The sequence below is a fragment of the Lissotriton vulgaris genome, chromosome 12 (assembly GCF_964263255.1).
Source record: "Lissotriton vulgaris chromosome 12, aLisVul1.2, whole genome shotgun sequence".
Lineage (NCBI taxonomy): Eukaryota > Metazoa > Chordata > Amphibia > Caudata > Salamandridae > Lissotriton > Lissotriton vulgaris.
Genome location: NC_141700.1, coordinates 540,605,379 through 540,632,522, shown reverse-complemented (window position 1 = coordinate 540,632,522; position 27,144 = coordinate 540,605,379). Strand labels below are relative to the sequence as shown.

General features: G+C 46.1%; 1 protein-coding gene across 4 annotated transcripts in view; it reads right to left on the bottom strand.

The window, feature by feature from the left end:
• The window catches only part of ETV3 (ETS variant transcription factor 3), a 181,471-nt gene that overhangs the window by 104,310 nt on the left and 50,017 nt on the right, over window positions 1–27,144 (bottom strand). For 2 of the 4 annotated variants that reach the window (XM_086945333.1, XM_086945334.1), the window contains exons 2-3: window positions 19,879–19,941; window positions 19,194–19,431 (exon numbers count right to left, since the gene is read on the bottom strand). In XM_086945333.1, coding sequence (XP_086801459.1) covers window positions 19,194–19,431; window positions 19,879–19,924 — 284 coding nt within the window. In that variant the 5' untranslated portion in view covers window positions 19,925–19,941. The remainder of the gene's footprint in view (window positions 1–19,193; window positions 19,432–19,878; window positions 19,942–27,144) is intronic. The other 2 variants (XM_086945335.1, XM_086945336.1) reach the window with 1 other exon arrangement.

The window sequence follows — 27,144 nt, the reverse complement described above, 5'->3', positions numbered from 1 at the left end:
AATAACATTTGGCAAAAAGATGTCTAAGAGTGGCTACACAACATAAGCCCTAAGGGATTCATTCTTAACTCACTGCCATTCACTTTTATTCACCCTCACCACGCATTTTGCAAACACACCTCCGAGATTTGGGACCTCATCTCCACCTTTATAACAGATATCTTACCAACTAGGACATTGCTCAACCCCACTCCCGCGCCTGACAACTCCACAGAAATACCCAAAGGATACAAGATTACCCACAGCTACCTTATCAACAAGCCTGGTGGAGGGATCGCCCTCATACATAAGGAATCTATCCAACGCACCACCACAAATGATGGCATTACCACAGCCATGGAACACATCAAATTCAGCTCCTAAACAGACAACAAAACCACCAGTGAGGCACTTTTGTTTACTGTTCTTCACGGCCAAGTCCAGCCTTCTGCAACTTCTGCGCACCACCGCCCCCGCCACAGACTCTAATAACTACATCTTACAACTTTCATCTAGACGGCCTCAATAATATCAACACTACCAACCTCAGACAGCATGATCATCATCAGACTCTCACACACACTAGACCCCCCCCCCCTTCCACCCCTTCTTCAACTCACGTGACTCATCAGGTACAGCCACACCACGAAACTCACCTAGACTGACCGCGCCATCATCCACTTCAACATAACCATCTCTCGGGCCTCTGGCACAAGTCTGCAAAATCTCATAAGACACACGGATTAATGCTCTTAACACCACCCACCCCATCTCCTCCTAGACCACAATGTCAGACATTTTAACAACTGGACCACCTACTGCGCCAACAGAGTCGCTCCCATCGGCAACAACACCCAGAGAAGCAGTCATCAAGCATGGTAGCTGGTACACTGAAGACCTCAGAACTGCTAAACGACAACTGGAAAAGAGATGGTGCACCAACAAAACACAACTGACAAGACCGTCTTTTATACAGCCCTCAACCTCTACCACAGACAGTTCTGAGAATTGAAGCAAAAGGCCTTAGCCTCATGTATTTAAACAAGCACCAATAACAGCAAAGAACTCTTCAACATCGTCTAAGAATTCTCCAATCTTGCAGCTGTAACAAACATGAATCCCTCACAGGACCTCTGTGGCAACCGTGCAAATTTCTTACAAGACAAGATCACGGACATCTACAGAAACTTGAAACCCCTGCCCAAGGCCATAGACTTCAAGCAACAACGACCCCGCTATCACCACAGACATCGACTAACTGAATGGAGCCAGCTCGCTCCACAGACCACCACCTCCATCATGAACAGACCCATGCCCTCGCTACATCTTTAACCAAGGTGAAGCCAGAATCAGCCACGTACTCACCCCCTTGTTCAACACCTCAATTGCCATAACCACCTTCACTGAGCGGGATGAAAACACACAAAGCCCTTCCAAAGAAACCATGGGAGGACCGCAGCAAACTTTACTACCTACCGATCTCCCTGCTCCCGTTTACGACCAACGTATTAGAAAAAGACATCAACCAACAACTTCACATCTGAATGGAACCTCCTACTCTACTCCTCTAAAATCGGATTCTGCCGCAACCACAGCACAGAGAAAGCTCTTGTCACGGCTACTGAGAAGAGTCTGCAGCTGATCCTTCTAGACATCTCAGCAGCCTTCGATACGGTCTCCAACCACACACAAGGCTGCACAATATAGACATCCAAGGAACCGCTCTTGGATGGATTGCCCCTTTCCTCACTGGAAGAATGTAAAAAGTTGCGATCCTCCTTCACCTCTAAAACCAAGGAAATCAGCTGAGAAGTACCCCAAGGATCCAAGCTCAGACACACCTCTGGCCAGCATTGCCGAAACATCAAATCCTTAGCTGACACACAGCTCGTTCTCTCCCTCTGCGAAGACACCACCAACACCAACTTCAACAACTGCATGACAGATGTTGCCAACTGGATGAAGGACAACTGCCTGAAGCTCAACACAGACAAGACAGAGGTACTGATTTTGGAAACAAAGCTCCCAATAGGACGCATCCAGGTGGCCCTCAGAACTCAGACCTACTCCCATTGACCAAGCTCTGAACCTAGGCATCATTCTGAATAACAAGTTAACCATGGAGACTAAGGTCAACTCTATCTCCTCCTCCTCCGTAATCCTCCGCATGCTTCGTAAGATACTCAAATGGCTATCCCAAGGGCTCAAGACGACCCATCACACAGGCCCTCATCTCCAAACGAATGGACCATGGCAATGCGCTCTACGCAAGGTTCGAGCTCACCTCCGACGATTACAGACCATACAGAATGTATGCAATATTGTATTTTCTTTTAGAGAGATTTCTTTTAGAGAGATTGCTAGGTATGTATTGTAGTAGTCTCGCCTTGACTACTGCAATAGCATGTATCTGGAGGCCCAGCAGGGAGTTCTGAACAAATTGCAAACGCTACAAAATGCTGCTGCCCGACTGATTACCGGTCTACCTAAGTTTGCATCGGTAGCTCAGGAATTAAAAAATCTACACTGGCTTCCAATACGGAAACGTATAATGTTTAAGGCTCTTTGTATGGTATTTAAGGCAGTAAATGGAATAGGTCCATCCTTCCTTCAAGAACACCTCCAACTGTACAAACCAGGGCGACAACTAAGATCTGCTAATAAAAGCTTGGTCATGACTAACCGTATTAGGAAAGCCCGTTGGGGAGGCCGTAGCTTCTTCCACGGAGCATCTAACATCTGGAATGAATTGCCTCTCGCCCTAAAACAAAGCAATGATCTCCTGACCTTCAGGAAAAATATCAAAACATGGCTTTTTAACCTCCAGTAACTTTCTTTGCCTCTTGGAGATAATGTATCGTTTCAGCGCCAGGACACCGCCCGGTAACAGCGCGCTCAACAAATGGTAAAAATAAATAAATAAATAAATATTATGCTACCCTAATTTAGCAAAATTTGTTCTTGGAATGTTTGGCTTTTACCAAACCAATCCATTTTATACCATCAATTTTGCAGCTTGAAGCATGCCCTCCTAATTACTTGTATGCTACCTTTCAACTTCGAGGAGGTAAGACATATTGTTTCTTTAACCGCTTCCCCTCGGACTGTTGGGTATATCGGAACAAGATAATAAATCATTATTGCAAAAAGAAGAATTGAAGCACAGAATGCAGAACACAAGATGGCCGCCTGGAAGGAGCTCTAGGTTAGAGCTCCGAGTGCTTGGGATTCCATTTTTTGGATTTAATCTCCGTTAGCACCCAGCATCCCGAGGAACGCAACTGCAACTTAAATACTAAAAGTAACTGGAACATTTGCAGCACCCTTACTTGGCTGGCGGTGGCTGGAGTATTCTGAGGGTCCCTCACCACACGGAGGCTGTGATCACGGGAGAGGACCGAGTCAACCCCGCCTTCTCCAGACACCGGGCTGCCCCTGGCCATCCGCGGAGTGTGGGACAGAGCCTGCTGTGGCGCTGCCTGGAGCCTTCTTGGGGCCCCTGATCGCCCCCCCTGGAGTCTGGGTCCGTCGCACGAAAGGACCGAGCGGCCTGGCCATCAGAGGCGTCCGGTACGCCTGTGGGCACCAGCACCGGCTGCAGGGGTCGGATTACTGGCCTGGACTACTGCGGTGTTGGGGAGATACCGTAAGGGTCTGGAAGGATGACGGACGACTGGAGATGCCCCCATCTGCACTGGGAGCGGGAGGCGATCGGAGGTGTGGCGCCACCACAGGATCAGCTGCCGGAGTGGAGCCCTGAGGCGGGCGGGATCCGGAGGGACGACGACGGACCATAGGAGCTTGTCCCATCTGCGCCGGGAGCTGGAGGCGATCGGAGGTGTGGCGCCGCCGCCCAGAGAGCGGCCGGAATGGAGCTCTGAGGCGGGCGGGACCCGGGGGGACGACGAACTACAGGAGCTTGCCCAGTCTGCGCAGGGAGCTGGAGGGGATCGGAGGTGTTGCGCCGCCGCCCAGGGGAGATGCCTGACTGAGCCCCGAGGCGGACGGGGAAACACACGGCATCGCATCGCGGCCCAGAGGAGGAACTGCAGGAAAGGGGGAACAGGCAATCGGGACACACATAACAACGACAACACCAACTGCCAGAAGTCGATGCACACTGCAGCGGTATACATTCTGGCCGGACCCTTGATTAATGCAAAACTCTGATGTCAACAACAAAGTACTTGCTGAGCAGAATATACAATAAGGTATTTATTTACCCCACTCGCTTGCACACATTTTTTAAAAACCCTCCTTCGTTCAAAATGGCTGGGGTCATAAAACGGTAGCAATAAATCCCCTCCTGTACCTCCGATGCCCACGAGGCTCCTCAACTTAACCCCTCCACACAAGACCACCAAAATAGAGATCAGACTCCCTCCCAGCAAGCTAGGAACTGGGCTTGCTCAAATAGAAACTGAAACTGCCCTCCCCTGTTCTCAAAGCAACAACAACTAACAGAGGACTATCATCTCCATCTCCCCTATTTGGCGGCCATCTTAGACTGGTCTCTCTCTCTCTCTCTCTCTCTTTGGCGGCCATCATGGACTAGTCATTCTCACTATCTGACCATACCCTAAGAGCTGGCCTTTTTAGACCAATCTCACCTACAGCAGACTTTACATAGCTCTGTATCTAAATCCTCGTGTGATTAAGTGTCTGCCTTTTATTGCAGTATTATACTTGTATGTTGTACATTTATTTTTGTAATCTGCACCCATTTCGCTTTTTCTTCACCCTGTAATGCACCGATCGCTACCTCATATTTCTGGTTGCTCACTATTGTCATTTTTGACTCTTGTAGCTTTCTGTTTGCACCTGTATTTTGTTCCAGTATATCATCAGTATTATATTTCTACTTGTATACTGTACATTTTGTAAGCTGCACCCATTTCACTTTTATTCCTGTAATGCACTGATTGCTACCTCATATATCTTGTACATTCTTGTAAGCTGCACCCATTCACTTTTTATTCCGGAATTGCACTGATTGCTACCTCTTATATTTTGGTTATTTTTGGCCATTCACTAGTGTCACTTTTGTTCCATGTAACTGATTGCTACCTCATATATCCTGTACATTCTTGTAAGCTGCACCCATTCACTTTTTATTCCTGGATTGCACCGATTGCTACCTCTTATATTTTGATTATTTTTGGCCACTCACTAGTGTCACTTTTGTTCCATGTAACTTACTGTTTGCATTTGTTTTTTGCACATGTGTATCACTATCGTTCACCCTCCCATACCCACCTATACCGCCATCCCAACATGGATCTCATCGGCAAGCACACATATAAAATCAACTACCCATCCACACTCACCAAAAAAGCCGCTATACGCTGTAAACACAACTTCCTGAGGTCCCACCCTGAAACCCCCTTTGCCGACACCTACTACTCACTGGTCAATGGATCCCTGAACATCGATATCTTCCACACCACACGCAGAGCTCAATGGAGAAAAGCGTTCTTCTCCTTACTCACCGTCTCCACCACCAGGAAATCCGCTCATGGCTTAACTCTCCAACACACCATCCCAACTCTTCCCAGGCAGAACCACCATTACTATCTACAATAACGGGATTGTCCTAATTCAATCCACAGACAGGAACCTGGAACTACTAGACAACCTGTTCCCCACGTTCAAAGAGCACCTCTCCATTCCTCGGACCTCCACTCATATCTCCTCCAGTACTATCACCCCTGACTTCACAGCCCCACCCATAACCCTTCTAACCTAGCTCAGCATCAGAACGACACGCACCTCACCTCTACCCCAGCACCCTAGTCAATTACCCACCTGCTGTTACCACCCCACACTCCTCAATCACAGACACAAATCTCTCCCCCTCATACACTAGCCGCCCCCCTACCACCAACCCTTGGACCCCCACTCATACCACTCCCATTCCTCTCTCTCCTGACATCACAGCTCCCACCCACAACCCCTCTAACCTAGATCAGCACCAGAACGACATGCATAACGACAAATCCCACCCTTTCCCCCCCCACTCTCAGTCCCCACTACCACCGCTAATTAACCACGCAGAGCACACCACAGCTATTAATCTAACTCCCCCTCCCCACAACAGGACCATCTCCAACCCCATTTCCCCCCCCACTCTCAGCCCCCACTACCCTACCTGCTCCCCCATCACCACTAACATACACTCAACTTCCACCCGGCTCTCTCCGCCTGCCACCAATGCCCTCATCTACACCACCAACCTCCTCCCTACTTCATCCACACCCATCCCCCCCAAACCTGCTCTCCTCTCTAACACCAACCCGTACGCCGACACCACGGAGCCCTGCATGAACACCAACCCACCCCCCCATCCGCACACTAATTCTCAGGTCAGTCACACACCCATGATTTCCATCCCCAACACTTATCCCACGCTGGACAAGATTATTTCCACCCTCCTCCAGCTCAAAGAAGACATTCACACCATCAAAGAGCTACTCATCACACACCCCAGACACCCCTCACTCACCACCACCCCCCCCTCCCAACTTGCTCCCCACCCGTCCGGATGACTACCCCACGCTACACCCCCCACACTGGACCGCGATCCCTGTCCACAATCGCAACAACCGCCCCCGTCGCCCACACTGGACCGCGATCCCTGCCCACAATCGCAACAACTGCCCCCGTCGCCCATGCAACCCTCTTTCGGACCTCGACACTCTCACCCTCCGTCGCTCCTACGACCCAGCTCCCCTAAACCACACAACCGCCACTCACCTCTCCATTCCCACGATACACTCAAATCCCCGTAGACCCCCCACACTAAACAGAATCTCCGTCCCCCTCTCTCTAGAACCCTCTACCTCCCCTGACACACCCCGTCTCAAATGCACTCTCCTCAACTGCAGATCGGCCTCTAGACACTCCTCCGCCATCGCGGATCTCATCTTAACATTGGACCTTGACCTAATCATCTTGACTGAAACCTGGCTAACCGAATCTCCTACACCTATAATGGACATTCTGGTTCCCCCCATTTACCACATCATTAGACTTGACAGGTCTGGCAAGATAGGTGGCGGAATCGCATGCATATACAGGAACAACCTTTCTGTTCTGAAAGTCACCACACCTTCCCTACCCTCCCCAACTTCCTGTGAATACATCTGCCTCGATATTATCAGTGAGGGCAAACCGATATGCTCTCTTCACGACATTTACCACCCACCCAGAGACAACCTCACCTTCGCCCAACAAATCATGGATATGATCTCAACCAACGCCGGACGACAGCTCACCCAAATATACCTTGGTGACTTCAACCTCCACTGGAACGACCACAATGATGTGGTGGTAAATAGTCTTAAAAATTTCCTCAACGCCCTTGACCTCACACAATTATGCAACAGCCTGACCCACGAGAAAGGCTCTATCCTCGACCTTATCATCTCCAAAGAGGACACTATCCAACTTGAGTCTATTCAACCCTGTGACTGGTCAGATCATCATATTGTCACATTCTTCATCAATGAAAAAGTCAAATTCAACACGGCTCAATCCTCCAGGCCTAAAGTCTGGAAAAGAGACCTGAAAAAACTCAACCCATACTCCCTACCCACGAACAGCCGCGACCTCCTACGGGCGCTACGGACGTCCAATACTTGACTGACCACTATCTCAACGCCATGACCTCAATAATTAATGAGGCTGCACCCATGCAGCTAAAAAGAGTCTCCGCTAAAATCTCCAATCCATGGTACGACGGGACTCTCAATGACGAGCCATGCGAATGGCAGAGCGCACCTGGAGATCAGCTCCCTCTGCACTGCACCTGAAAACCCTGAAGAAAAAGAGAAACGCCTACTTCAGGTAAATAAAGCGCTCAAAATCAGACTTCTTCAGCCTCCAGCTCGACCAAGCAAAAAACCGTCCGAGAAAACTGTTTGAGCTAATCAGATCACAAGCCAAGGAACAACCCCAACCACTCAGCACTATGTGCGAAGCACCCTCCTGTGAAGACTTTGCCGCTTTCTTTACCCACAAAACTGACAACATAAAGAGTGATCTCCTCATTGATGCAAGCCTTTACTCCAAACCCCACTGCATAGCACCCTCCGAACCAAAAAACAATGCTACATGGTCATCCTTTGACACCTACTCCGAAGAAGAAATTGGCAAACTGCTCAGCACCTTGAAACCATCCAATCACCTCACGGATCCCATCCCTGCTAACGCTATCAAAGATTTCACCCCGTTGCTCCTTCCACTCTGGACTAAAATTATCAACAGCTCACTTCAACAAGGAACCATCCCTGACTCCCTCAAAGTTGGACAAGTCACACCTTTACTAAAGACAACTTACTGCCGACCCATCTGATCTAAAAAATTACCGTCCCATTACCAATATTCCCACTCTCGCCAAACTCTTGAAAAAATGCGCACAACTACAGTTGACTAAACACATTGATCAGTTTGATCTCCTCAACCCTCATCAATCAGGCTTCCGAGCAGGACACAGTACAGAAACTGCTATGATTCACATAATTGACGACGCCCTTCAAATCCCAGATCAAAATGATACCTGCCTCCTCATCCTTCTTGATCTCTCTTCAGCATTCGACATCGTTAAACATGAGAATTTACTCGAACTTTTGAACACAAGAATGGGTCTATCTGGGACTGTTCTCAAGTGGTTCACTTCCTTTTTACACAACAGGTCGCAGAAATTCAAGAGTAACAACCTGATGTCCTCGCCAATACATGTATCGTTAGGCGTCCCCCAAGGATCCTCCCTATCCCCAACTTTGTTCAACCTAGTTATGGAACCTCTCACCACCTTGCTACAAGCATCCAATGTACTCTTTCACATGTACGCAGATGACACGGATTAGTTACTTACCTGTAATCCTAGTTCTCTTCCAGGGATATCCTCATCAAAGTCATAAGCATTAGAATATTCCCGCCCATGCGCGGGACCCCAGAAACAATATATTATATGTGCCCCACATATACATATATATATAAATATATATATATAAAATTAAGCAATTGCAGCCAAATAAAACAGTAGAGCTGGAATATGCTGTGAAGAATTTCCACCATACATGTGTATTAGCATTAGAAACATGAGAAACAACACCAATGCTTGTTTAGAAACTGTTTTAATGCTTAGAAAGCAGTAGAAATTCTTATAACACACTGTAAGCACATACAGCTCCCAGGCTGCATTGCAAATACCCAGTCTAAAAAGACTGAAAAGCTAACTTGTAGCTGCATGTACTAAAACTGACGCTGTGCCTTTAAGGCACCTCTGCCCCTAGCTTCCCATCATGCCTCAGGGGTTACAGTTAGGTCAGTTGTTCTTTTCGGAGACTGAAAACCAAACCATGGTAATAACAGGTTAAAACATCTCCTACTTAATAAACAAAGTCCTTTGCCCGGGGAGGCGGGAGGGTTGCTTATGACTTTGATGAGGATACCCCTGGAAGAGAACTAGGATTACAGGTAAGTAACTAATCCTTCTCTTCCAGGGGATCCTCATCAATAGTCATAAGCATTAGAATAGAGTAGCGAGCCTCACCTCATCCCTGCGGGCAAAGGAATCAACAGGTAACATTCATAGTCGTAGGCCCAAAAGTAGGCCTTATTCTACCCAAATAGGTTTCTCAAGGAGGCTTGCCCTACTTGAGAATCCGCTCTGGAATCAGACTCTAGGCAATAATGCCTTGTAAAGGTATGGACTGATTTCCATGTCGCAGCCTTGCAAATTTCTGACATGGGAATGTCATGTAAAAATGCTATCGTGGCTGCCTTCCCTCTAGTGGAATGAGCTTTGGGTGATTGTAACAAAGGTTTGCCAGCCAGCTGGTATGCTAGTTTGATACATGAGACAATCCATCTGGAGATGGACCTTTTGGCTGCTGCAAACCCGGTCCTCATTGAACCATAATTGACAAAGAGTTGGTCTGTCTTTCTGGTGCCCTTCGTTCTTTCTAGGTAAAACTTTAGCACCCGTTTAAGATCTAACGAGTGCAACGACCTCTCAGCTGGGGTCGATGGGTTAGGAAAGAACGAAGGAAGGGTAATCGCTTGGTTTATATGAAAATCCGATACCACTTTTGGAAGGAAAGATGGGTGAGCCCTCATTACCACTCTGTTGTGGTGAAACACAGTGTAAGGTTCCTTGGTGCAGAGTGCTTGAATCTCGCTAACCCTGCGAGCAGAGGTTATTGCCACCAAGAAGGCCGCCTTCCAAGTGAGATGCTGCAAGGAGGCCTTGTGTATAGGCTCAAACGGTGTAGACATCAGCCTGGAGAGAACCAGGTTCAACTCCCAGGGAGGAGAAGGATTTCTCACAGGGGGATATACCTTCTTTGATACCTGAAGGAAATCCTTAACCACTGGGACCTGAAAAAACGATGTTTGTGTAGGTGATTTTCTGTACGCTACTATGGCAGATAGGTGAACCCTAATAGAAGCGTATTTCAACCCTGATGTCGCTAAGTAAAGGAGGTATGGGAGGACTACCTCTTGTCCTTTGGTGGGATCAAAGCCATGGTCCTTACACCAAATGAAAAATCTTTTCCACTTGAACGCATAAGACGCCCTTGTGGAAGGTCTCTTTGCCTCTCTTAAAATATTCATACATTCTGGAGGCAGATTTAAGTGTCCGTATTGCAAGACCTCAGGAGCCATGCAGTCAGGTTCAGCGACGGGAGGTTGGGATGCAGGATCCTCCCGTTCATTTTGCTCAACAGGTCTGGCCTGCACGGCAGACGTCTGTGTGGACACAGCGACAGATGTAATAGGTCTGGATACCACCATTGTCGCGGCCAATCCGGAGCAACTAGGATCATGTCCATGCTCGATCTGATGAGCTTGGCCACCACCTTCGGAATCAGTGCCAGAGGAGGAAACGCATAGGCGAACATTCCTGTCCACTCCAGCAGGAGAGCGTTCCCTTGTGTCCCTGGCCGGTGGAACCTGGACGCGAAGGCGTGGCATTTGGCGTTTTCGTCGTCCGCGAATAAATCGATGTCTGGACGGCCCCAGCAACGGAAGAGTTCTTCGACTACTTCGTCGTTTAGCACCCAGTCTGGCTGATCTTCAAAGTGCCTGCTGAGTGCGTCCGCTTTTGTGTTTAGCTCGCCTGGAAGGTGTACTGCCACCACCGACAGTCCCCGAGCCAGAAGCCAGTGCCAGATTGTCTGGGCCTCCTGAGACAGAGGGCGAGACCGAGTTCCTCCCTGCTTGTTCAGATAGAACATAGTTGTAGTGTTGTCCGTCTGAACCAGGATTTTGTTCGTTGTGATTGCTGGAAGGAACGCTTTGAGCGCCAGATGAACTGCTCGAAGTTCCAGCATGTTGATGTGGTATGTCTGAAGGTTGGTCGACCAGCGACCCTGGATCTGAAGATGACCCATGTGAGCACCCCAACCTTCCAGAGATGCGTCCGTTACCACAGACAGCGAAGGAAGAGGTTGCTGAAAAGGGACTCCCTGCAAGACATTCCGAGGGCGAGTCTACCACTGTATTGAGGTCAGTGCTGCTTGAGATAGGATGATTCGATCCTCCCAATCCCCAGTCGCTTGGTCCCACTGATCTTCCACAGACTCTTGTAGAGGTCGCATCCTCAACCTGGCGTTTGGAATTAGGAAGATGCAGGACGCCATGGAGCCCAGTACAGACGCTACTTCTCGCACCTTTGGACGAGGAAACTGAAGTAACTTTCTGCATTTCTGCCCCATGGAAGATAGTCTCTCCTGCGAAGGAAACGCTCTTCCTAAATTTGTGTCTAGAACTGCTCCCAGATAGTGGATAGTTTGCGTGGGATGCAGGACTGACTTTTCTGTGTTCACGTGGAGCCCAAGCCTGTGTAGTTGTTGAAGACACAGATGACAGTCTTTGGTGGCTTGACGAGGGGACGGACTCTTCAGGAGCCAGTCGTCTAGATATGGGTACACAAAAAGACCTTTTTTGTGTAGACATGCCGCTACCACTGCCATGCACTTGGTGAACACCCTTGGTGCGGATTTTAGTCCGAACGGAAGTACTTTGTACTGGTAATGCTTGTTCCCTACCAGAAACCTTAAGTACTTCCGATGACCTGGTGTTATAGGAATGTGGAAGTACGCGTCCTGTAAATCCACCGAACACATCCAATCTCCAATTTGTAGATGAGGACATATCTAATGAAGTGCCAGCATGCGAAACTTCTCTTTGACCACCACCTTGTTGAGGGTTCGAAGATCCAAAATCGGTCTGAACTTGTCCTCTTGGTCTCTTTTGGGGACTAGAAAATACCTTGAGTACACTCCTCTCCCCCTTTGGGGTGGGGGTACCTCTTCGATTGCGTTTTTCTTTAAGAGGACGCTCACCTCCCTTTTGAGGAGGTTTAGATGGTACAAGCGAGTCTTTTTTGGAGGAATCGGTTGTGGTCTCTTCCGGAAACGTAGCGCATATCCATTGCGCAGTATATTCAGCACCCACTGATCTTTTGTGATGCTGACCCACTCTGCCAGGTGTTGCGAAGCACTTCCTCCCACTGGAGTGGGTAACGGCGCCAGAGGAAGCCACTGCTCAGGCTTTGCCTCCTCTAGGCGTGGTAGAGGACTGATGATGTCCGCATCTGCCTCTGCCCGATTTTCCTCCTCTGTATTGTGTCTTCCCTTGTGGCTTGTTCTGAGACCATTGAGGGGTTTGAACCCTCTGTTGGCCTCCCCGGTTCTTGTTGGTCTTGAAGCGTCGCTTGAACGGCTCTTTCTTCTTCTCCAGACCAACCGCCTTCACTGTGTCCAATTCGGTTTTCATGCGGGTCATTTCCTGATCGGCATGTTCCCCAAAGAGTGAAGATCCTGAGAAGGGCAGATTGAGGATGCGTTGCTGGGCATCTGGTTTGAGACCAGTTAAACGCAACCAAGAAGATCTCCTCGCACATACCCCATGTGAGTAGGCATGTCCTGCTAGAAGGGCGTTATCTGCAGATGAACTAATCATTTGGTTCGCCACCAAACAGCCCTCCGTCACTGTCTCCTCGAAGTCTTTCTGGTCCCCCTTGGGCAATTTCTCTTTGAATCGTTCCATGGAGTCCCACAGAGCTCTATCGTACCTGCCGAGAAGTGCTGATGCACTAGAGACTTTCAGGGATGAAGCTGCTGTGCTGCACACTCTGCGTCCCCAAGAATCTTGGGTCTTGCTGTCCTTGTCAGGAGGAACTGAAGAAGAAGGAGCGACTGTGTGATTCTTCTTAGCTGAGGCTACGATAACTGAGTCCGCCGCAGGCTCTCCTTTAACAAAGATTGGATCTGAGTCGGCCGGCCTATACTTTTTCTGGATACGTGCCGGTACCGCCCTGATCGCTGCTGGCGTGAGGAAAACCTCTTTGATTGGGTCCATTATCCCTGGAACCAATGGGAGCAAAGGCCGTGAATATGATTTGTGACGAAGGGTCTCAAAAATCACCGTAGTGGAAACTTCTGGAACAGCCATTTCTATTTGAAGTTTGTGAGCGCCCCTTTGTAAAACGTCCAGGTATGTGTTGACGTCGTCAAGCGGGGAAGCTCTGGAGCGAGGGCTGTCTGCCAGCGTTGGGGAGTAATCCCCTTTAGAAGACCTCGAAGAAGAGGAGGAGGATGATGGTGGTGTTCTCCTTCTCCTGTGGTGAGATTTTTCCTTCCTCACTGGCGATCTTCTCGGTCGATCTTCCCTTCGAGGAGAACGTGATTCTCTCCGATGCTCCCTTCGTGGAGATCTCGACCTCTCAGTTCGTACCTCCCTTCTCGGTGTTCGAGACCTGGGATGCTCCCTCCGTGGTGATCGGGAGACCCTGGGGGTATGCAACCTTTCTGCTCTCCTCTCCCGAGAGCGTGATCGGTGCCTGATAGGACTCTGTCTGTCTGCCTCTTCTATCAGTCTCTGAAGAGGTGACCTGTGGAGTGGGCTTACGTATCTTTGCAGCCTCTCCGTCGCTCCAGAATCCTTCCACTTGCTCAACTGAGCATTCCATCTTGGCGAAAGCGTTGTCTTTCGCTGGGGCAACGGACTTCTACTCCTGGAAGAGGACCTCGATGAGCTAGAGGTACCCGAGGAGGAATGGTGAGAAGCCGATTGAGTCACCAAAATTGTTGAAGGCACTGAAGGGGATTTTCGTCTCACCGGTGTTGGAAGACGTCTTAAAAGTCTTTCCCTTGACGTTGAACGCCTCTGCGGCGTCGACGGAGTGATAACCTTCGACGTCGAACGCCTCGACGCTGACCTGTGTTCTCTCGACGCTGTCCTGTGATGTCGAGCCGATGACGGAGTCTTCTCCCTCGACGTCGAACGGCGTCGCCCTGCCTTCGACGGAGGTCTTGACGTCGAACGGTGTTGCCCTGCCGTCGACGGAGGTCTCGAAGTCGAACGGCGTTGCCCTGCCGTCGACGGAGGTCTCGACGTCGAACGGCGTTGCCCTGTCGTCGAAGGAGGTCTCGACGTCGACCGACGTTGGTCTGTCGGCGACGGAGATGGCAATCGACGGTGTCCTGTCGTCGACGATGCCCTTGATGTCGACCTGGCATGTGGTGACGGCGGAGGATCGGACATCCTCGACGTCGAGCGCCGACACGCCTTCGACGATGATCCCTTCCTCGACGACGATCGTCCGAGGGGGCTCTTGCTCCTCGACGCCGAGCGCCTCCGTGGAGACGTCGGCGGAGGTGTCACACTCTTCGAAGCCTGTCGACGTTGAGACGACGGCGAGTGTGTTCTGTCTCTCGACGACGACCGTCGCCTGGTTGACGGCGGCGGAGTTGACTTACGTCTTGACGCCGATCTTCTCGTCGACGGAGATCTCGTGGCTTCTCTCGACGCCGATCGTCGCCTAGACGGCGGAGCTTTCTTCGATGTCGGTGAACCTCTTTTCAATGACGATTTCCTCATCGACGCCGGTCCCGACGTCGACGGAGCTTTTTCTTTCGAACTGTCCATCAGATGTCGTTTTTTCAGCGCCGAGCCCGGCGCTGAGGTTGATGGACGCTCTGGCTTGCCTTTGGAGGGAGTTCTGGGTCTCTTCGAACTCTTCCTCTCTGTAGATCTTCCCCTCATGGATCTCTGTGCCAGACCATAGAGCCTGTTTCTCTCTCTGTCTTTTAAAGTCCTGTCAGACAGATTTTGACAATGAGAACAGTCTTTTGGATCATGATCCTCTGGCAAGCATAAAATACAGACCTTATGAGAGTCCGTTTTTGCCTTCTTGTGGCCACAAGAAGGGCAATCATCAAATAATGAGGGCATCCTGACAGGAAAACCTCACAAAAATTCGACTGCTAAGCAGTTATTTACTTGACCCTGATGTTAAAAGTCAAAGTAAATCAAAAAATGGTTCTTTTGAAGATTTTCTGACTGAAAAAGGCAGAAAAAATGTGGAGCTGTGTATCCAGGGTCCTTCCTGAAGGAGCCGGAAAGAACAACTGACCTAACTGTAACCCCTGAGGCATGATGGGAAGCTAGGGGCAGAGGTGCCTTAAAGGCACAGCGTCAGTTTTAGTACATGCAGCTACAAGTTAGCTTTTCAGTCTTTTTAGACTGGGTATTTGCAATGCAGCCTGGGAGCTGTATGTGCTTACAGTGTGTTATAAGAATTTCTACTGCTTTCTAAGCATTAAAACAGTTTCTAAACAAGCATTGGTGTTGTTTCTCATGTTTCTAATGCTAATACACATGTATGGTGGAAATTCTTCACAGCATATTCCAGCTCTACTGTTTTATTTGGCTGCAATTGCTTAATTATATATATATATATATATATATATATATATATATGTATGTATATGTGGGGCACATATAATATATTGTTTCCGGGGTCCCGCGCATGGGCGGGAATATTCTAATGCTTATGACTATTGATGAGGATCCCCTGGAAGAGAACTAACTATATCTCAAATTACAATCCCCCAAAGACATTTTACTCCTGAACTCAACGATCAGAAGCACCCAATCCTGGCTTGCCGATAATCATCTCAAACTCAATGCTCTGAAAACAGAGTTCCTTCTGATCTCACCTCCCGCGAAGATCTCTACCACTCAAACTTGGCTTAAACAGCTAACTGCACTCAATGTCCAACCCACCATCGTGGACTCAGCAAAATCTTTAGGCATAACTCTCGACACCAATCTCAACATGCAGCATCATATCAGCAAGGCAACTAAGGGAGCGAACTTCCAAATCAATACCCTGAGGAAACTTAAACCCTTCCTATCAGCCAAAGACTTCCAAACTGCAATACAAGCACTAGTCATCCCTCGAATAGAATACGGCAGCATCGCCCTCTGCGGTCTCCCTCTAACTACTACTGCACCCCTAAGAGCTTCTCTAAACGCTGCAGCGAGACTCATCACTGGGTCAAAAAAACTCTCGCATATCTCCCCTGACTTGAAATCCCTGAACTGGCTGCCTTTTGAAGCCAGAATACATCTGAAAATTGCCTGCATGACACACAAGGCTGTACACCTGAGCTCTCCCTGATACCTCAACCAGAAGCTGTCAATCTCTGGCGGCTCTAGAAAAACTAGGGGCACAAACAATCTTCTGCTAAAACCTCGAAGATTCCGGAAGGAAAAAACTTATAAACGCTCCTTCTCAGGAATGGCACCCAGGATCTGGAACTCACTCCCTCCTGAAACCAGGCTCATCTCCTCCATCACACTTTTTAAGAAAGAAGTAAACGCTATTCTCATGGCTAAATACACTTGACCTATTAACATGGATTTTTAAAGACTTTGCACCGATCTGTATTATCTGTTCGATCCCTTCGATTATTTGTTTTACCTGTACTATTGACTTACCTGACTATCTATGCTCACACTTATTTTTATTATTTGCATTATTGATGTACCTGTTTTACTATGCTCCCTCATGTACCTACCCAACCCCAACCCCAACAACTACGCTATACCTAATGGCCTGTTATTCACTCTCTTGTTAGTATTCCCTGCTTTGTAAAGTGCTCTGATATCTGCAAAGATCTTGTTCGCGCTATATAAAACTTTCAAAATAAATAAAATAAGGTCATACATTCGCCCCAGTACAGAGATCTGGGCCTAAATCCATCGTTTTTTTGCTCACCAAGCCATTTCAGTTTGGACCCAGCCATATGCATATCAGTCTTGACTCTGCGCCCAATGGGAACAGATCAGGCCAAAATGACAGGCCAGGTCCTCCCTTGACTGGAAACAAGCATCCTAGGACCAGTTTCGGACTTTCAGCCCTTATCAGCCAGGATAGCTTGACTCCAGTTGCTTTGTTTGCCCTAAGTTGGCAGGGTATGCCCAGACATGGGCCCCATGCTCACTTGACCACTGTATTCAAGCTAGCCTGGCTGATGTAGGGTATTACGCAGAAACCGGTCCCAAGAGGCTGGTTTCCTGTTCAAGGAAGACCTGGCTTGGCAGTTCGGGCTGGACTGTTCCCATGAGTCACAGAGTCAAGATTGATTTGCATATAGCAGGGTCTGAACTGAGGCGGCGAAGTAAGCTAAAGAACTATGATGGATTCAACCCAGATCTGTGACTGGGGGTGAGTGTCTGAAAAGTTTCAGCGCTCCGTCCATCATCTCCTTGTGTTTGCTAATTTTAAATAAATCATTATCTGTTCTGTAACTAGCCCTTATTTTTTTCAGAATGGTTTTAGGGATGCTACTTCCACAGTATTAGAATTGCTCCTATAGAACTACAAAGGGAACATCATCATCATCATAGGCTAATAGGGCTGTCTATCAGCCTCTGTACCACTTATTGCGATACTATTCCGGTGCCCGTTTATGCTGCTGACGGCTATAACCTATTCCTTTCACGATACAGGACATCTGCAAGTGTTTCTGTAGCCCATTCTACAGACCCATCTGTTTCACAGCACCCTTCCATTTAAGTTTTTTTTAGGTCATACGGGACAGCCCAACTATCTTATCTGCAAGACCTACTGCGAAGTATTTACCATCCACTTCGGGTGGAATTTACCTTCACCTCATGGGAGTATTATCCACTTACCTTATGCTATTGGCTGTTTGGGGTGTCATTCAACCACCCAGTGAATGTGCTGCATTAAAACGCATGAGACTATTTCCCATTGAAAAAGGGATAAAAAATCATCATGTGTGTGTATATATATCTCATATTAAATTCTTAATCTCAAATGTTCCATAGGTTTTTAAAAAAAGACTGACTTAGCCTACGCTCATTATGATGATGCTTCAGATACAGGAAGTAATTTAAGCAGTATTGATTATTGAAACTTACTGTGTAGCCCTTTTCATAAGAAATGTATTATGCATAATTGTACAGGTAGGCGATACCCAAGACTACAAAAAATAAGTAATTAAGAGCCCTGTACCCCGGAACAAAGGCCTTATTGGTATATGGTTCTCCGGACTAGATGATTGCCTCCTATTATCTATAACCACTTAGTACAACATAAGGGCATCGGAAAGTACACAAAAAGAATGTGGTCTATACGACAAGGCTGCATCGTGCAGAATAGATTTTCCTCCGGTTGAGCCCAGTCACATTTTCATCCAACTAATCATGACAATACTGTTCACAGGTCAATAGATCACTTGTAAATTAGTTCATAATGGCAAGTCACAGGTACAAAGTATACGTTAATGATGCTGATCTTTAACAGAAAAAGTTAGACTGCAACATAGTGACTGAATATAGCCTTAAGAGTCTGCAGTAGTGGGCTCTATGGCCATTAAAGGCCTGCTCCAGCATTAAAGGCCTGAGCTAATTGCTGGTAGAGCCTGCTACTGAGGGTTCTAAAGCTAATAGAACATTCCAACACAGGCAGAATTTTGATTTGTAAAACAAAGGCCTCACGGAGCCAGAGGTGATTGAAATCCCCTCTGGCTCCGTGAGGCTTTTGGTTCACAGCACCAGCTGAAATGTTGGAGCTCCGGCCTTCTACCGGCCATTAGAAGCCCGGAGCACTCGTCTGCTTTCAACAGAGCTCCCAACATTCAGATGTTCTGATAAACCTTTCCTTTCACAAAGTTATGTAGCCATAGACTGCGTGGGAGTCCTGCGCCATTACATAAATACATTTAATTTACACTGCAACTGTACTTGCTCCTGTGATTAAGCGTTTTTGTAGATCTACAATCCTCGTGCCAACATGGATTACAATCTTGTTTGCTTACTTCCACCCACTCACACAATTCGCCATCTATTCACTAACAGCGTTCCACCCAGCACGCCTTTATTCTTACCTTAGGGCACGGCTCAGTTTGTCATAGTTCATCTGGGGCTTGCACTTCCGCCGGCCCCACAGGCGAGCCACTTCATCTGGATCCTTGATGACAAACTCGCCATACTCCCCCTGCTGCCAGGCAATGACGTGTCGGAACTCCTCCTTCTGCAATAGTTCCAAGATGAAATGCCACAGCTGAATCTGTCGGGAGCCTGGGCTAGATTCAGCTTTGTAAGCCCAGTCTGGGAAATGATAACCTGCATATTAAAAAAACCCAAATAAAAAGATAATGCCAAGAAAATAGAAGGGAACAAAACAAAAAGGAAAAAGAAAAATACTACTGAAGAGAATATACACATGCGAACAAAGAAGCATTACCACTTTAAACATGCAGAAAGACGGGAAAAGAATAGAGATGAAATAAAAAAAAGAGAATAAGAAAAAGTACTTTAAATTCAGGAATTCTAAAAATTAAAATTACACTTCACAGAATGCCTTTTTTTCCGACATATGAAGATTCAAATTTCTTTCCATTCTATTAATTGAATGTCCTGCATACAGGTACAGCTTCTACTGAAATAATTTTCTAAAATAAAATAAGTTAAACAAAACAAAGGGAGTTTCCGGTTTAGAACGTTTGGGTGCAAAACAGCAGAATAACATTAGCCATACACTGCAGCAATCACATGCAAACAATCACTTACCCCCTCCTCCCTTGGGGTTTTCACCAATGCTGCATCCGGTTTTCATTGTCAACTTCCTGCTGACTGTGTACAGAAAAAAAGCAAACAATGCTGTCAGGCATTTACAGAATGTTGCTGCAGTGCAAAAAAAATAAAGGGTCTTAAGAAGTGTATACTTTCGTTTCCGGCACATTGATGAAAATATACAACTCAGAATGTTGGGCCCGAAAGTTAACAATTCCTAATGGTTGGAAATCGAGATAATTCTTTAAAATATTTGTTGGAAGGTGGTGGTGTTGGGGTTGTGAGGGCTTCGATATCGGTGGTGGTGGTGGTGGTGGCGGGATTTAAAAACAGAGCAGGACTGCAAAGACGGGAAAAAAGCTAGACTGGTGGGAAAAGGGAGTCAGCAACAGCTACACTGGGAACAAGGTAGATAACCAGTAATGGTAGTACGCAGGGTGAACACTTTACAGGATAAAGTTAATGAGAGATACTAGGATTAATTTATAATAAACTTTTTTTTAAAACCAAATGTGGCATCAGGTGGGTCGGCAGGTTTCCAACATACACAGACATATGGCAAGGTTAGCAGGTGGCTATGCAATCTAATAGGGTTGGAGTTACAACTATATCTTAAAATAAGAGGGTAAAACAAAAGATTTGAGGGAGCTGGCACACTGGTTTATGGAAAAAGGGCGAAAGGAGGACAGATGATTACAAACAATACCAATGACCCAGACCATACATCAGGTTTTGGCAACCCACTGCTGTGCACAGACGCAGATCGGCCTTGTGCCTCAGACAATCAGGAGGGCATTTTTTATTTTTATTTTATGGAACCCACCACATTTAAAAACAATGCTTCAGTTTCCCTTAGCAGCTGTGGGAAGTCTTTAAAAGACAATAGATACATTTCTATTACGTAGACCCCTATGCAAACATGCTTCCAACATTTTTCTGCCTGAGTGGTGAAAAAGCAACATTAAGGCCAAACCAAAGAAAGGGTATGAAATGGTTATGGGCCAGTTCTCTGAGGATGGTGGGACAACAGGCAGTCCTTATAACGAGTACGGTCTGTTGTCCCTGAAGGGCCTCGAGTGATAAGTCACTGAATAGCCAAGAGCATAAAAAGTGCTTTGACTTTCAGGTATTGGAGAGGTCAAACAGCAAAAGCTTACTCAGGCAGAATTTAAATAAATAGCTCGTGGATAACACAATTGTAATTATATCATGGAATCTGGTATATATTTTTTTAAGAGAGGAGTTATTCAAATTAAGCTTAATCGCGTAGTAAAACAATGCTCTGTTCTAAATCACGAATAGGTCAAGGAGCGTTCCACACATGTTCCAGGTTAGTTTATGCACACAACAGCTTGACCACCCTGCATTTAAGAGTCCTAGGCAGAAAGTCTGCAGAGTAATTCAATACTATATCGGAGGTCAGCTTAAGCACACCAGTAAAGTCAAGCCTCGATGGGGTCAGCTCAGTTTCATCACAACTTTCTCAAGAAAGGGTGGCGACTGGATTCACCACTATTACAGGGTATGGCAGCTGCAGGAGCGAGAGTTCTGAAGTCCTTCAACATCAGTAGGAACCAAAACGTCAAGGTTCAATGTCCTATCATAGAGAGGGACTGTAATGAGCAGTTCTCATAACATAATCAGTGGAGGTGTGGATAGTGCGGCCACCTAGGACGAAAACTGTGGTCTGGGATCAACTGCACCACGTGGCATAGAGAAAAAAAGTTCACACATTTAACCACAGGGAAGAGTGCCTGAAGCAATCAATGTCTTTGGAATCAGTTCGCCCTACTGGCTTCTCCATTCTGCTCTCCCTCACCTGGGAGAGGGTATCACAATTAATTTAACCCTTCCGCAAGCAAATGCATAAAGTTGAGGTTAATACGGCTCTCGATGTCTGCAACCTTGCATGGGGCCTCAAAGCTACGCAACCAAATCTCGTTGAATTAAGCCATCGTTTCCCAGTTTCTGTAAGCCCTAAACACACCAAGTAATCAACTACCTTCAGGTCTAAGTAAAAGCTGGCTGGGGGGGGGGGGGGGGGGGGGGGAGGGGGGGAATGCCAAACACACTGACTTTTCTGCAAGTCCTTTCTCTGTACTTCAAGTCAAAAGAGAGTCCGGTAACTGGGCATAAAAATCTTTGGTGGCGATCCATCCAATCAGTGTCAACGTGGTCATCTCAGTATTCAGCTTCATGTACAAAAACATGTATAAAGGTGCACATTCATGCTTGTTCCCCCTGTGAAGACAAGCATCTCATTATGCACATAAGGCACAGACAGATATCAGCCACTCAGAGGCTGGTGCTCTGCCAATGCCTCCAGAGTAGGCCTCGATATTGAGGAAACCTAACCCCTTTGGGAGGTTTTTGCAAGCAGGTCTTAAACTGAGGAATGACTATGAAGATAAGGCAGCATACAAGAATGAATATTAGGAATGATATGCAGAAGCAGGTTAAGACACATTGGCAGCCCTGGCAAGGTGGCATTACAATTTTTGAGACATTATATATCAGCCTGCACTACAAGACGTTTTCTGCCCCTCGGGGTAAGGAGAGGGAAGATCTTTGTAAGGTCCTAAAGAAAGGCAAAACAAGTAGCTGTAAATGGTATTTATGGGGAATAAAGGAGTGAGAATATTCTGACCCTGAGATGTCTGACTCATTTGCACTAATGTGAGTCTGACCAAGAACATTTGACACCTATGTAGATGATCATGCAGAAGGTAGTATTCCAAGAACGAGAATCTCATCCATCTCAGAGTTAAATGTCAAGCTGCTACAGGGGTTGATTACCAAGAACCAACTCTTCTGCCTTGCTACCATTAAGCTTCAAGCAATTAAGCTTCATCCAGTCTGCCACATTCTAAAGACAGTTTGCTAAATTAGAGGTAGTACTGGAATCTGATGAAGAAAAAGATATGCCAATTTTGTGTGATCAGCGTAGGCATGGACTGGCAGTCCATGGTTCACTACTATGTCCACCAAAGGACGCACATAAATATAGAGCAGTATAGGCCTCAGTGAGGAGCCATGAGAAACTCCATGAGGTACCTTGCATACTGCGTTCGATCTTGAAGGTATGTGTGCTATTAGTGAGGTTGAGTGGAAAGAGGAGTTGTTAAAGGATGAGGTTCTTGTTCAAGTTGTTAATTACTTGAAATCTGGTTGGCCTAAAGAGAAGAATGTTTCTGGACATTTCCAGACCTTTGTTAAGGTTGCTGATGAGCTCACTGTTGAGGACGGTATTCTTTTGCGGTGTGGAAGGCTTATTCCTCCTGAGAGTTTGAGGAAACGTCTTGTTGATGGTGCACATGAAGGTCATTTAGGGAAAACTTTCACGAAGCATAGGTTGAGAGATGTGTTTTGGTGGCCACAAATGGATGTTTGTGTTGATACTTTAATTGATAATTGTGTTATCTGTAAGTCTTCTGACAAAAGTCACAAGGTAAGGACTCCCCCTTTGGAGCCTATTCAGTTTCCGGAGAGAGCGTGGGAGAGGATTGGTGTTGATTTGGTAGGTCCTTTCTATCTTCTACCTTCTTCTCGTTTTGCCATTGTTGCCATTGATTATTACTCCAAATGGCCTGAGATTCGTTTTATTAGTGAACCTTCCTCTGCTAATGTCATTCTTTTTTTGTAAGACATTTTCTTGAGAGAGGGTTTTCCTTCAGTTGTCATGACGGACAATGGTGTGCAGTTCGTTAGCTCTGATTTCGAGTGCTTTCTTAAACAGGGTGGTGTTACTCATAAGAAGAGTTCTTTCTATCACCCCCAGGCCAATGGCCTTGTTGAGAGGATGAATCGTGTGCTCAATAACTGTGTGCAGTGGGCCATTGCCAGCAAGTGTGTAGTTGAGAATGCTGTGCGTTCCATGTTATGGTTTTACCGTACTACTGCGCATTCCTCTACTGGGAGTTTCTCCTTTCGAACTTCTAAGGGGGAGGAAACCTACGAAAATTTGTCCGGGTTGGATGTCCAAATGGGTGAAGATGAATGTGATGGATGGCATTGATGGTTTTGTTAGGGACAATGTTTCAGCAGCTCAAAAGAAACAAAAGGTTTATTTAGATGAAAGGAAAAGATCTGTTCCTCATAATATTTGTGCTGGTGATGTTGTTCGCATAAAAAATCCTGTTCATGTTACCAAGGGAAGGAGCAAATTCTCCGAGCCACTAGTGGTTGATAAGGTTTGCGGGAATGCGGTGCGTGTGAATAACAAGAATTGGTGGAACATTTGTAAAATTGTAAAGGTCGGTAGAGATGATGTTTCCTCTAATGATTCTTTGTCCAGTTCTAGTTCAGAAACAAACAACGGTTGTTCTAGTTCTGTAAATAATAATGGAAATGGTAGTGATATTGATGCAACTTTTGTGCCTGAGCTTCGCAGGAGTCTTCGAGTTTGTAGGATTCCTGCCAGGTTCGAATAACTTTGTTTTCTGTTTTGCTCTCAGATGTGTCTTCCTACTTTCTCTGTTGTGTTTTCCTTCTTTCTTTTCCTTACTCGTCCTACCACTTTTCTTTCCTTCTCTTTTCTTTCTCGCTTATGTTTTTCTTTTTCCTCTTCTATTTTCCATCGTTTTATCTTTTGTTTTATAGAAAAGAGGATAATGTGGTATTCTCTGTGTTGTGCCTCCAGGGCACCTGTAGGTAGAACCTTTGTTCTTCATGGTTCCATGCTTTGTGAGAGAATGTTGCTATGTGGCAGTTGATAGTAGTCTCTGCCTCCTGTCGCTGTACTTCTTCTAAGCTGAATAAACTCAAGACTTCAAGCATCTTCACAGTGTTTCCTTATTAAATACTACACATACCTTAGATTTATAGGATTGAGCAATAATCTGGAAGGAGCGTTCTTTCAGGAAAGAATGAAACCAGGCAAGAGCAATGTCTTGAATAACAGTAGCTGCTAGTTGCTAGAGAAAACCCGGATGAGAGACAGTACTGAATGTAGCATTTATATCAAGAATAATAAGGACCATAGCATATTTTATATCTGCTTCCAACTATGACTGCTTTACTTTCTTCTGAGAAGAGACCACATATGCAGACACTTATGCTGTTGTTTTATTAGGAGCCTTAACTTGCTAAGCAGTGTTCAATAGTCTTGGCTATGAACAGGCATTCTTTTTGTAATGGACTGGGAAGAACATACCGATTACAGTCCTTTTGAGTTTGGTCACAAACGACAGTGTGTGTAAAACCTTTCAAATTCTCACATGGACACAAACATTTGCAATCAAATTAAAAAGGGTTCAATCTCATTGGCATCTTGATGGCGGTTATAGAAATTGTGCCACTCTATAACACTGGAGAATGCACATTATCATTTTAAGCAAAAACATTATTGCAGCAATCTGCAACACCAATATGTAACACCATGATCCAGTACAAATCTCTGGCCCAATGGTACACCACATGGTAGCAACTGGGAAGAACAGTAACTGACCTAGAGTCACAAACAGACCAATAATATCCACTGGAGGTCTTATAAATAAGGTAATGACAGAATGTCTGAAGTCTCTTTCCAACCACACAGGACGTGAAGAACTGTGTAGGAATGCAAGCACAGAGGAGTGCGGGTGGTCGCGTTGGAGAGTGAGTGAAGTGGTAATTGGCAGTATGGGCATGCACAGTAATCTGATACAGCTGTGGCATTTTCTGCAGAATTATGCATTTTCTGCTTAATCCATTAACTGGATAACCTTCCGCTAACTTTTTACTTTTTAGCTCAAGTGGATCAAAAGTTACTTAATGCACAGAGGCACGTGTTGCTCCACAGTTAAAGTGGACTGGTGCTCTGTTGGTTATTATATATTTAGGTGTTGAATTGGTACTAATAAACAGAAACCTTTGCCCAGAGAGTATTAACTACCCTAATTAAAAATGTAAAAACAAGGATGTAATACCATCACAAAACGTGTGGTGTGGCAATACGCTGCATAATGTACCTTTTCTAGAAGCATAATTTTGTCAGTGGCGCATATTTATGGCCCTCGACTGCCGCATACTTTGGTCCTTCCACTGCCGCATAATTTGGCACTCCACTGCTGCATAATTCCAGTGGCACTGTTTCGGAACAGATAGTCAATAAACATCCTACCGGTTCATCAGTGGATCTTCCAAATCTTTTGTGGATTGAGCAATGGGATAAATCAGTGACTTTTTAATTGTGGAGTACTATTAAAGAAGAACAGACACCATATTCTGGTTTCCAAAACAGGACCGGGTTCTCATAATCTAGGATATTAAAGTTCCTCAAAAATTCAAACAGGGTGCCTCTTACAGCCAGGGATTACAAATTGTTTTGTCATGAAGTCAAGCAGTTTAGTGCTGTATATTAGTCAGCAGTGCGAATGGTTGCAGTCTAGAAGACACTTAACCTCACTGTGGTCCTTAAACGGTAGTCTGATACCCACCCTGTTTTCTTTTGGAGATGTCCAAAAGGTTGGGTATCGATCACTAAACTCCACGAGCTGCAGTGGTTTCTGGATTCTTTTTTTAGGTGGAATGCTGCTCGAGGGATGTAGGGTCTTAGTGGCATGTCAATAGAAGCAATAGTAGGCATTAATGTAAGCTGTTCAATAAGGACTACTGGCGTTGCTGCTGGTTGAAGTCCTTGATGTTAGCACTAAGATCCCAGGGGAAAGTCATTCCGTACAATAACTAATGTTTAATTTAGATTATTTAGAAGTCATTTAGAAACTATTTTACGTGCAAGACCATGGCATGTTAACTGAGTAATTAAACTGATTATATTTGCTAAAACTAAACGGGCTAAAGTCTCCGCAAAAAATTTTTAGCCATTGAATTCAATCAGGCTTTCATTTGTCCATAGCGTCTGACACTCAAAAACGTTTACAGCTGGTTAGAACTGATTTTAATCTTCTGAAATAAAACCCAGTACTTTTCCATTCCGGGGAGAGAATACATTTCAATAACATGCAAGGCCAGTAAAAACGAATTCAAAAAATATATATACATATGAATATTAAAATTTAATGCTTGAGCCAATCTAAGGGAACTGCGCAAATTACACTCCATTCAAACTGCCTCCCATATTCTTGTACTATTGTGTTCAAACGCCCTCTGCTTCTTCAAAAGGGATCAGTACCACCTCCAGCAATGCTGCGGGAGGTCAAAGTAATGTAAATGGTAACACAAGACCACCGGGCCAATCGAGTGCACATAATGCAAATTAATCAAATCTAAAAACACATTAATACTTTTTCATGAATACCTTTTGTCCCTTTTTCTAATTTTTTT